We start from the raw sequence: 12,244 nt of genomic DNA on the forward strand, positions 1-12,244 counted from the left end.
ATAGAGTTAGAGTATTTAGAAAAGCAAATGGATTTGTATGTAGCATTTATGGATCTGGAGATGGCATATGATAGAGTTAGAGAGAGAGAGAGAGAGAGAGAGAGAGAGAGAGAGAGAGAGAGAGAGAGAGAGAGAGAGAGAGAGAGAGAGAGAGAGAGAGAGAGATGCAAAAAATAAATCACAAAAATTAAATAACATATGCAGAAATTCAAAAGTATATAGAAATCAAATAAATGTTTAAGTTCCAGAGGAGGCTTCAGTATGAAATTGGAGGACATCAAGAAGAAATATGCAGGGATGAGACAGCACAGAACAAATTTGTAACATGAATTATCAAGTTGAGCTAAATAATATATTTCTAAGTATCAAATAGGTATGAAGTCTGTTGGAGATGAGAGAGCTTGGGTTGTGAGTCAGTTGTTCGCTGATGATACAGCGCTGGTGACTGATTCATGTGAGAAACTGCAGAAGCTGGTGACTGAGTTTGGTAAAGTGTGTGAAAGAAGAAAGTTAAGAGTAAATGTGAATAAGAGCAAGGTTATTAGGTACAGTAGGGTTGAGGGTCAAGTCAATTGGGAGGTAAGTCTGAATGGAGAAAAACTGGAGGAGTAAAGTGTTTTAGATATCTGGAAGTGGATCTGGCAGTGGATGGAACCATGGAAGCGGAAGTGAATCATAGGGTGGGGGAGGGGGCGAGAATCCTGGGAGCCTTGAAGAATGTGTGGAAGTCGAGAACATTATCTCGGAAAGCAAAAATGGCTATGTTTGAAGGAATAGTGGTTCCAACAATGTTGTTTGGTTGAGAAGACGTGGGCTATGGACAGAGTTGTGTGCAGGAGGGTGGATGTGCTGGAAATGAGATGTTTGAGGACAATATGCGGTGTGAGGTGGTTTGATCGAGTAAGTAATGTAAGGGTAAGAAAGATGTGTGGAAATAAAAAGAGCGTGGTTGAGAGAGCAGAAGAGGCTGTTTTGAAATGGTTTGGGCACATGGAGAGAATGACTGAGGAAAGATTGACCAAGAGGATATATGTGTCAGAGGTGGAGGGAACGAGAAGTGGGAGACCTAATTGGAGGTGGAAAGATGGAGTGAAAAAGATTTTGAGTGATCGGGGCCTGAACGTGCAGGAGGGTGAAAGGCGTGCAAGGAATAGAGTGAACTGGAACGATGTGGTATACCGGGGTCGACGTGATGTCAATGGATTGAACCAGGGCATGTGAAGCGTCTGGGGTAAAACATGGAAAGTTGTGTGGGGCCTGGATGTGGAAAGGGAGCTGTGGTTTCAGTGCATTATTACATGACAGCTAGAGACTGAGTGTGAATGAATGGGGCCTTTGGTGTCTTTTCCTAGCGCTACCTCGCACACATGAGGGGGGAGGGGGTTGTTATTCCATGTGTGGCGAGGTGGCGATGGGAACAAATAAAGGCAGACAGTATGAATTATGTACATGTGTATATATGTATAAGTCTGTGTGTGTATATATATGTGTACATTGAGATGTATAGGTATGTATATTTGCGTGTGTGGACGTGTATGTGTATTCATGTGTACGTGGGCGGGTTGGGCCATTCTTTCATCTGTTTCCTTGCGCTACCTCGCTAACGCGGGAGACAGCGACAAAGCAAAATAAATAAATAAAATAAATAAATATATTCTTCAAAGCAAACACCTGATCCACACATCCTCTACCACTTCTGAAACCACACTGCTCTTCGCTAATCTGATGCTCTGTACATGCCTTCACCCTCTCAATCAATACCCTCCCATATAATTTACCAGGAATACTCAACAAACTTATACCTCTGTAATTTGAGCACTCACTCTTATCCCCTTTGCCTTTGTACAATGGCACTATGCAAGCATTCCGCCAATCCTCAGGCACCTCACCAGAAATCATACATACATTAAATAACCTTACCAACCTGTCAACAATACAGTCACCCCCCTTTTTTAATAAATTCCACTGCAATACCATCCAAACCTGCTGCCTTGCCGGCTTTCATAATAAAATATACAATATACATAATTTGGACGGTTTTTGCAAAAGAAAGAGGCAGGAGGTCAAGAGAGAGGTGCAAGAGGTGAAAAAGAGGGCAAATGAGAGTTGGGGTGAGAGAGTATCATTAAATTTTAGGGAGAATAAAAAGATGTTTTGGAAGGAGGTACATAAAGTGCGTAAGACAAGGGAACAAATGGGAACTTTAGTGAAGGGGGCTAATGGGGAGGTGATAACAAGTAGTGGTGATGTGAGAAAGAGATGGAGTATTTTGAAGGTATGTTGAATGTGTTTGATGATAGAGTGGCAGATATAGGGTGTTTTGGTCGAGGTGGTGTGCAAAGTGAGAGGGTTAGGGAAAATGATTTGGTAAACAGAGAAGAGGTAGTAAAAGCTTTGAGGAAGATGAAAGCCGGCAAGGCAGCGGGTTTGGATGGTATTGCAATGGAATTTATTAAAAAAGGGGGTGACTGTATTGTTGACTGGTTGGTTTTTATTTTTTTATTTTGCTCTGTCGCTGTCTCCTGTGTTTGCGAGGTAGTGCAAGGAAACAGATGAAAGAAATGGCCCAACCCACCCCCATACACATGTATATACATACACGTCCACACACGCAAATATACATACACGTCCACACACGCAAATATACATACCTATACATCTCAATGTACACATATATATACACACACAGACACATACATATATACCCATGCACACAATTCACACTGTCTGCCTTTATTCATTCCCATCGCCACCTCGCCACACATGGAATACCATCCCCCTCCCCCCTCATGTGTGCGAGGTAGCGCTAGGAAAAGACAACAAAGGCCCCATTTGTTCACACTCAGTCTCTAGCTGTCATGCAGTAATGCCCGAAACCACAGCTCTCTTTCCACATCCAGGCCCCACACAACTTTCCATGGTTTACCCCAGATGCTTCACATGCCCTGATTCAATCCACTGACAGCACGTCAACCCCGGTATACCACATCGATCCAATCCTCTCTATTCCTTGCACGCCTTTCACCCTGCATGTTCAGGCCCCAATCACTCAAAATCTTTTTCACTCCATCTTTCCACCTCCAATTTGGTCTCCCACTTCTCCTCATTCCCTCCACCTCCGACACATATATCCTCTTGGTCAATCTTTCCTCACTCATTCTCTCCATGTGCCCAAACCATTTCAAAACACCCTCTTCTGCTCTCTCAACCACGCTCTTTTTATTTCCACACATCTCTCTTACCCTTACATTACTTACTCGATCAAACCACCTCACACCACATATTGTCCTCAAACATCTCATTTCCAGCACATCCACCCTCCTGTGCACAACTCCATCCATAGCCCACGCCTCGCAACCATACAACATTGTTGGAACCACTATTCCTTCAAACATACCCATTTTTGCTTTCCGAGATAATGTTCTCGACTTCCACACATTCTTCAAGGCTCCCAGGATTTTCGCCCCCTCCCCCACCCTATGATTCACTTCAACTTCCATGGTTCCATCCACTGCCAGATCCACTCCCAGATATCTAAAACACTTTACTTCCTCCAGTTTTTCTCCATTCAAACTTACCTCCCAATTGACTTGACCCTCAACCCTACTGTACCTAATAACTTTGCTCTTATTCACATTTACTCTTAACTTTCTTCTTTCACACATTTTACCAAACTCAGTCACCAGCTTCTGCAGTTTCTCACATGAATCAGCCACTAGCTGGTTGGTAAGGTTATTTAATGTATGTATGATTCATGGTGAGGTGCCTGAGGATTGGCGGAATGCTTGCATAGTGCCATTGTACGAAGGCAGTGGGGACAAAGGTGAGCGCTCAAATTACAGAGGTATAAGTTTGTTGAGTATTCCTGGGAAATCATATGGGAGGGTATTGATTGAGAGGGTGAAGGCATGTACAGGGCATCAGACTGGGGAAGAGCAGTGTGGTTTCAAAGTGGTAGAGGATGTGTGGATCAGGTGTTTGCTTTGAAGTTCTTTTTTTTTTTTTTTTTGCTTTGTCGCTGTCTCCCGCGTTTGCGAGGTAGCACAAGGAAACAGACGAAAGAAATGGCCCAACCCACCCCCATACACATGTATATACATACGTCCACACACGCAAATATACATACCTACACAGCTTCCCATGGTTTACCCCAGACGCTTCACATGCCCTGATTCAATCCACTGACAGCACGTCAACCCCGGTATACCACATCGATCCAATTCACTCTATTCCTTGCCCTCCTTTCACCCTCCTGCATGTTCCGGCCCCGATCACACAAAATCTTTTTCACTCCATCTTTCCACCTCCAATTTGGTCTCCCACTTCTCCTCGTTCCCTCCACCTCTGACACATATATCCTCTTGGTCAATCTTTCCTCACTCATTCTCTCCATGTGCCCAAACCATTTCAAAACACCCTCTTCTGCTCTCTCAACCATGCTCTTTTTATTTCCACACATCTCTCTTACCCATACATTACTTACTCGATCAAACCACCTCACACCACACATTGTCCTCAAACATCTCATTTCCAGCACATCCATCCTCCTGCGCACAACTCTATCCATAGCCCACGCCTCGCAACCATACAACATCGTTGGAACCACTATTCCTTCAAACATACCCATTTTTGCTTTCCGAGATAATGTTCTCGACTTCCACACATTCTTCAAGGCTCCCAGAATTTTCGCCCCCTCCCCCACCCTATGATCCACTTCCGCTTCCATGGTTCCATCCGCTGACAGATCCACTCCCAGATATCTAAAACACTTTACTTCCTCCAGTTTTTCTCCATTCAAACTTACCTCCCAATTGACTTGACCCTCAACCCTACTGTACCTAATAACTTTGCTCTTATTCACATTTACTCTTAACTTTCTTCTTTCACACATTTTACCAAACTCAGTCACCAGCTTCTGCAGTTTCTCACATGAATCAGCCACTAGCTGGTTGGTAAGGTTATTTAATGTATGTATGATTCATGGTGAGGTGCCTGAGGATTGGCGGAATGCTTGCATAGTGCCATTGTACGAAGGCAGTGGGGACAAAGGTGAGCGCTCAAATTACAGAGGTATAAGTTTGTTGAGTATTCCTGGGAAATCATATGGGAGGGTATTGATTGAGAGGGTGAAGGCATGTACAGGGCATCAGACTGGGGAAGAGCAGTGTGGTTTCAAAGTGGTAGAGGATGTGTGGATCAGGTGTTTGCTTTGAAGTTCTTTTTTTTTTTTTTTTGCTTTGTCGCTGTCTCCCGCGTTTGCGAGGTAGCACAAGGAAACAGACGAAAGAAATGGCCCAACCCACCCCCATACACATGTATATACATACGTCCACACACGCAAATATACATACCTACACAGCTTCCCATGGTTTACCCCAGACGCTTCACATGCCCTGATTCAATCCACTGACAGCACGTCAACCCCGGTATACCACATCGATCCAATTCACTCTATTCCTTGCCCTCCTTTCACCCTCCTGCATGTTCCGGCCCCGATCACACAAAATCTTTTTCACTCCATCTTTCCACCTCCAATTTGGTCTCCCACTTCTCCTCGTTCCCTCCACCTCTGACACATATATCCTCTTGGTCAATCTTTCCTCACTCATTCTCTCCATGTGCCCAAACCATTTCAAAACACCCTCTTCTGCTCTCTCAACCATGCTCTTTTTATTTCCACACATCTCTCTTACCCATACATTACTTACTCGATCAAACCACCTCACACCACACATTGTCCTCAAACATCTCATTTCCAGCACATCCATCCTCCTGCGCACAACTCTATCCATAGCCCACGCCTCGCAACCATACAACATCGTTGGAACCACTATTCCTTCAAACATACCCATTTTTGCTTTCCGAGATAATGTTCTCGACTTCCACACATTCTTCAAGGCTCCCAGAATTTTCGCCCCCTCCCCCACCCTATGATCCACTTCCGCTTCCATGGTTCCATCCGCTGACAGATCCACTCCCAGATATCTAAAACACTTTACTTCCTCCAGTTTTTCTCCATTCAAACTTACCTCCCAATTGACTTGACCCTCAACCCTACTGTACCTAATAACCTTGCTCTTATTCACATTTACTCTTAACTTTCTTCTTTCACACACTTTACCAAACTCAGTCACCAGCTTCTGCAGTTTCTCACATGAATCAGCCACCAGCGCTGTATCATCAGCGAACAACAACTGACTCACTTCCCAAGCTCTCTCATCCACAACAGACTTCATACTTGCCCCTCTTTCCAAAACTCTTGCATTCACCTCCCTAACAACCCCATCCATAAACAAATTAAACAACCATGGAGACATCACACACCCCTGCCGCAAACCTACATTCACTGAGAACCAATCACTTTCCTCTCTTCCTACACGTACACATGCCTTACATCCTCGATAAAAACTTTTCACTGCTTCTAACAACTTGCCTCCCACACCATATATTCTTAATACTTTCCACAGAGCATCTCTATCAACTCTATCATATGCCTTCTCCAGATCCATAAATGCTACATACAAATCCATTTGCTTTTCTAAGTATTTCTCACATACATTCTTCAAAGCAAACACCTGATCCACACATCCTCTACCACTTCTGAAACCACACTGCTCTTCCCCAATCTGATGCTCTGTACATGCCTTCACCCTCTTTGAAGAATGTATGTTAGAAATATTTAGAAAAGCAAATGGATTTGTATGTAGCATTTATGGATCTGGAGAGAAAGAGAGAGAGAGAGAGAGAGAGAGAGAGAGAGAGAGAGAGAGAGAGAGAGAGAGAGAGAGAGAGAGAGAGAGAGAGAGATTCAAAAGTATATAGAAATCAAATAAATGTTTAAGTTCCAGAGGAGGCTACAGTATGAAATTGGAGGACATCAAGAAGATATATGCTAGGATGAGACAGCACAGAACAAATTTGTAACATGAATTATCAGGTTGAGCTAAATAATATATTTCTAGGTATCAAATAGGTATGAAGTCTGTTGGGGATGAGAGAGCTTGGGAAGTGGGTCAGTTGTTCGCTGATGATACAGCGCTGGTGGCTGATTCATGTGAGAAACTGCAGAAGCTGGTGACTGAGTTTGGTAAACTGTGTGAAAGAAGAAAGTTAAGAGTAAATGTGAATAAGAGCAAGGTTATTAGGTACAGTAGGGTTGAGGGTCAAGTCAATTGGGAGGTAAGTCTGAATGGAGAAAAACTGGAGGAGTAAAGTGTTTTAGATATCTGGAAGTGGATCTGGCAGCGGTTGGAACCATGGAAGCGGAAGTGAATCATAGGGTGGGGGAGGGGGCGAGAATCCTGGGAGCCTTGAAGAATGTGTGGAAGTCGAGAACATTATATCGGAAAGCAAAAATGGCTATGTTTGAAGGAATAGTGGTTCCAACAATGTTGTATGGTTGCAAGGCGTGGGCTATGGATAGAGTTGTGTGCAGGAGGGTGGATGTGCTGGAAATGAGATGTTTGAGGACAATATGTGGTGTGAGGTGGTTTGATCGAGTAAGTAATAATTGGGTAAGAGAGATGTGTGGAAATAAAAAGAGCATGGTTGAGAGAGCAGAAGAGGCTGTTTTGAAATGGTTTGGGCACATGGAGAGAATGACTGAGGAAAGATTGACCAAGAGGATATATGTGTCAGAGGTGGAGGGAACAAGAAGTTGGAGACCAAATTGGAGATGGAAAGATGGAGTGAAAAAGATTTTGAGTGATCAGGGCCTGAACGTGCAGGAGGGTGAAAGGCGTGCAAGGAATAGAGTGAATTGGATCGATGTGGTATATTTGCGAGGGTGGACGTGTATGTATATACATGTGTATGGGGGTGGGTTGGGCCATTTCTTTCATCTGTTTCCTTGCGCTACCTCGCAAACGCGGGAGACAGCGACAAAGCAAATATATAAATAAATAAATCATTCATATCACTGTGTATGATGCCACCATTCACTAATGACAACGCTAACATTAAGAGATAATGTTACATTCAAGCCTGAAAGAAATACCAATAAATGAATATGAATGCATATGAAGCATTCAGATCAATGAAATAACACAATAAAAAATGGGGTTGTTAGGGGGTGAATGCAAGAGTTTTGGAGAGAGGGGCAGGTATGCAGACTCTTCTGGATGAGAGGGCTTGGGAAGTGAGTCAGTTGTTGTTAGCTGATGATACAGCACTAGTGGCTGATTCGGGTGAGAAACTGCAGAAGCTAGTGACTGAATTTCGTAGAGTGTATGAAAGAAGAAAGCTGAGAGTAAATGTGAATAAGAGCAAGGTTATTAGATTCAGTAGGGTTGAGGGACAAGTAAATTGGGAGGTGAGTCTGAATGGAGAAAAACTGGAGGAGGTGAAGTGTTTTGGATATCTGGGAGTGGATTTGGCAGCGGATGGATCCATGGAAGCAGAAGAGAGTCACAGGGTGGGGGAGGGGGCCAAGGTTCTGGGAGCAGTGAAGAATGTGTGGAAGGCGAGAACGTAATCTTGGAGAGAAAAAATGGGTATGTTTGAAGGAATAGTGGTTCAAACAATGTTATATGATTGTGAGGCATGGGCTATAGATAGGGTTGTGTGGAGGAGGGTGGATGTGTTGGAAATGAGATGTTTGAGGACAATGTGTGGTGTGAGGTGGTTTGATCGAGGAAGTAATGAAAGGGTGAGAGAGATGTGTGGTAATAAATAGAGTGTGGTTGAGAGAGCAGAGGAGGGTGTACTGAAATGGTTTGGTCACATGAAGAGAATGAATGTGGAAAGATTGACAAAGAGGATATATGTGTCAGAGGTGGAGGGAACAAGGAGAAGTGGGAGACCAAATTGGAGGTGGAAGGATGGAGTGAAAAAGATTTTGAGCGATCGTGGCCTGAACCTACAGGAAGGTGAAAGGCGTACAAGGAATAGAATGAATTGGAACGATGTGGTATACTGGGGTCAACGTGCTGTCAATGGATTGAACCAGGGCATTTAAAGCATCTGGGGTAAACCATGGAAAGTTTTGTGGGGCCAGGATGTGGAAAGGGAGCTGTGGTTTTGGTGCATCACACATGACAGCTAGAGACTGAGTGTGAACGAATGTGGCCTTTGATGTCTTTTCCTAGCACTAATTCACACGTGCACAAGGGGAGGGGGATGCCATTTCATGTGTGGCGGGGTGGTAACGGGAATGGATGAAGGCCAAGTATGAATATGTACATGTGTATATATGCATAAGTCTGTGTATGTATATGTATGTATAAACTGAAATGTATAGGTATGTAAATGTGCATGTGTGGGCGTTTATGTATATACATGTGTATGTGGGTGGGCTGGGCCATTCTTTAGTCTGCTTCCTTGCACTACCTTGCCAACGCGGGAGACAGTAACAAAGTATACTAACACAGAATCAATGGAAAATGTACTCACTCTAACAGAAACAGCACTATTTTGAACATCATCTTCCTCTCTGCTCTGAGAAGAATCACCTGAAGACTCAGAAAGTGTATCTGCAAATCTCTCTTGTGGAAACTGACCTGCGATACGACTAATTTCAACCTGGAAAACAGTAAACAAAGAAGTATGTTCAATAACATTTCTTTAATAACAGAATGCCTAATGAGAGTTTTGATATGACAAGGTAACTTAAAAATCTTCATAAATATGCCAAAGATAATATTACCTGCAGTCTCCCTGCTACTTCCCCTTGTTGGGAAATAATTGGTACATGATAATTTAGCCGTACATCATGAAACAAACAGTCAAGGAAGATGTTCGCCACCCCAATAAGATTATGATTTTCCTGGCTCTCATAAAATGGGTCAGCCTCAGGTGGAGTTATGAGAGGGTTATTTTGTTGTTCATCATACATTTCTCGCATGACAATCAACTTGTGCTCCAACTTCTCCATCGACCAAACCTGTAAAAGAAGTAGCGTGAATCTACAACACCACAGGTACAATTTTACATTTTTTCTTGTTCTCCTTTTTACCTATAATCTATAACAGTTTTATATAAATAATTCAAATCCATATGAAAGTAAGTATGAAATTAAGGTGAATGAAGAATAGGAAATTTTGCATCTTAACCTTTAAGAAAAAAAAATCATCCCACAAAACCTCAACGACATATAGCAGTTGCTCTGCTCTCTGACCACAAGTAACTACACAAAGCTATGGTCTGGATTATCATCTATTAGTGCCTTAAGATTATGCACTCATGAAAAGTTTCAGTAATTTTCATTGGAAATGAAATGAGCAATTAGTTTAGGGACACAAAGACATCTTATAAGATATGGTTGAGTTGCAAAACTCGAAAAGCATATTGGTGTTCTAGAGAAACTGGAGGGCAGCATCAAGAAATGGCCATGATAAAGTTGCATACCAATCCAATGTGGTTTATGTGCATTATTACATGACAGCTAGACACTGAGTGTGAACAAATGTAGCCTTTGTTATCTTTTCCTAGCGCTACCTCGCACACATGAGGGGGAAGGGGGTTTTTATTTCATGTGTGGCGGGGTGGTGATGGGAATGAATAAAGGCAGACAGTATGAATTATGTACATTTGTATATATGTATATGTCTGTGTGTGTATATATATGTATACATTGAGATGTATAGGTATGTATATTTGCGTGTGTGGACGTGTATGTATATATATGTGTATGTGGGTGGGTTGGGCCATTCTTTCATCTGTTTCCTTGCGCTACCTTGCTAATGCGGGAAACAGTGACAAAGCAAAATATATAAATAAATAACCAATCCAAAAACTAAATATCACATAATGAAGAGGATAACCAACAGGAATGCAAATTGAGTTTAGACTAGTATTACTATTTCTGTGCAGTGCTTACTTCTTCCTGCCCCAGTTCTGAAGTATACCAGTACAATCAACTTTTAGTGGAAGAGTATAATCTTTTTATTATAATTAATATTATCGTTATACTTGGTTACCATTTCCCACATCAGCAAGGTAGCACCAGGAAACATAAGAAGAATGACCCATTGACTCATATACACACACATATATGTTTATTTATCTATTTATTAAACTTTGTCGCTGTCTCCCGTGATAGTGAGGTAGCGCAAGGAAACTGACGAAAGAATGGCCCAACCCACCCACATGTATATACATAAACGTCCACACACGCACATAAACATACCTATACATCTCAACGTATACATATATATATATACACAGACATATACATATATACACATATACATAATTCATAGTCTGCCCTTATTCATTCCTGTCGCCACCCTGCCACACATGAAATGACAACCCCCTCCCCCACACGTACGTGACGTAGCGCTAAAAAAAAAAAACAAAGGCCACATTCATTCACACTTAGTCTCTAGCTGTCATGTGTAAAGCACCAAAACCACAGCTCCACAGCTTCCTTTCCACATCCAGGCCCCACAAAACTAACCATGGTTTACCCCAGATGCTTCAGATGCCCTGGTTCAATCCACTGACAGCACGTCGACCCCGGTATACCACATCGTTCCAATTCACTCTATTCCTTGCACGCCTTTCACCCTCCTGCATGTTCAGGCCCCGATCACTCAAAATCTTTTTCACTCCATCTTTCCACCTCCAATTTGGTCTCCCACTTCTCCTTGTTCCCTCCACCTCTGACACATATATCCTCTTTGTCAATCTTTCCTCATTCATTCTCTCCATGTGACCAAACCATTTCAACACACACTCTTCTGCTCTCTCTACCAAATTCTTTTTATTGCCACACATCTCTCTTACCCTTTCATTACTCACTCAATCAAACCACCTCACACCACATATTGTCCTCAAACATCTCATTTCCAACACATCCACCCTCCTCCTCACAACCCTATCTATAGCCCATGCCTCGCAACCATATAACAATGTTGGAACCACTATTCCTTCAAACATACCCATTTTTGCTCTGTGATAACATTCTCGCCTTCCACACATTCTTCACTGCTCCCAGAACCTTAGCCCCCTCCCCCTACCCTGTGACTCACTTCTGCTTCCATGGTTCCATATGTTACCAGATATCTAAAACACTTCATTTCCTCCAGTATTTCTCCATTCAAACTTACCTCCCAATTAACTTGTTCCTCAACCCTACTGAATTTAATAACTTTACTCACATTCACATTTACTCTCAGCTTTCTTCTTTCACACACTTTACCAAACTCAGTCACCAACTTCCATAGTTTCTCATCTGAATCAGCCACCAGCACTGTATCATCAGCAAACAAAAACTGACCCACTTCCTAAGCCCTCTCATCCACAA

At 42.7% G+C, this 12,244-nt stretch overlaps 1 protein-coding gene across 1 annotated transcript in view; it reads right to left on the minus strand.

Annotated features, from left to right (window-relative positions):
- The window catches only part of Khc-73 (Kinesin heavy chain 73), a 785,588-nt gene that overhangs the window by 310,669 nt on the left and 462,675 nt on the right, over nt 1-12,244 (minus strand). The window contains exons 17-18 of the mRNA XM_071670193.1: nt 9,644-9,880; nt 9,391-9,519 (exon numbers count right to left, since the gene is read on the minus strand). Of these exons, the coding sequence (XP_071526294.1) occupies nt 9,391-9,519; nt 9,644-9,880 (366 nt within the window). The remainder of the gene's footprint in view (nt 1-9,390; nt 9,520-9,643; nt 9,881-12,244) is intronic.

The sequence above is a fragment of the Panulirus ornatus genome, chromosome 14 (assembly GCF_036320965.1).
Source record: "Panulirus ornatus isolate Po-2019 chromosome 14, ASM3632096v1, whole genome shotgun sequence".
Classification (NCBI taxonomy): Eukaryota; Metazoa; Arthropoda; class Malacostraca; order Decapoda; family Palinuridae; genus Panulirus; species Panulirus ornatus.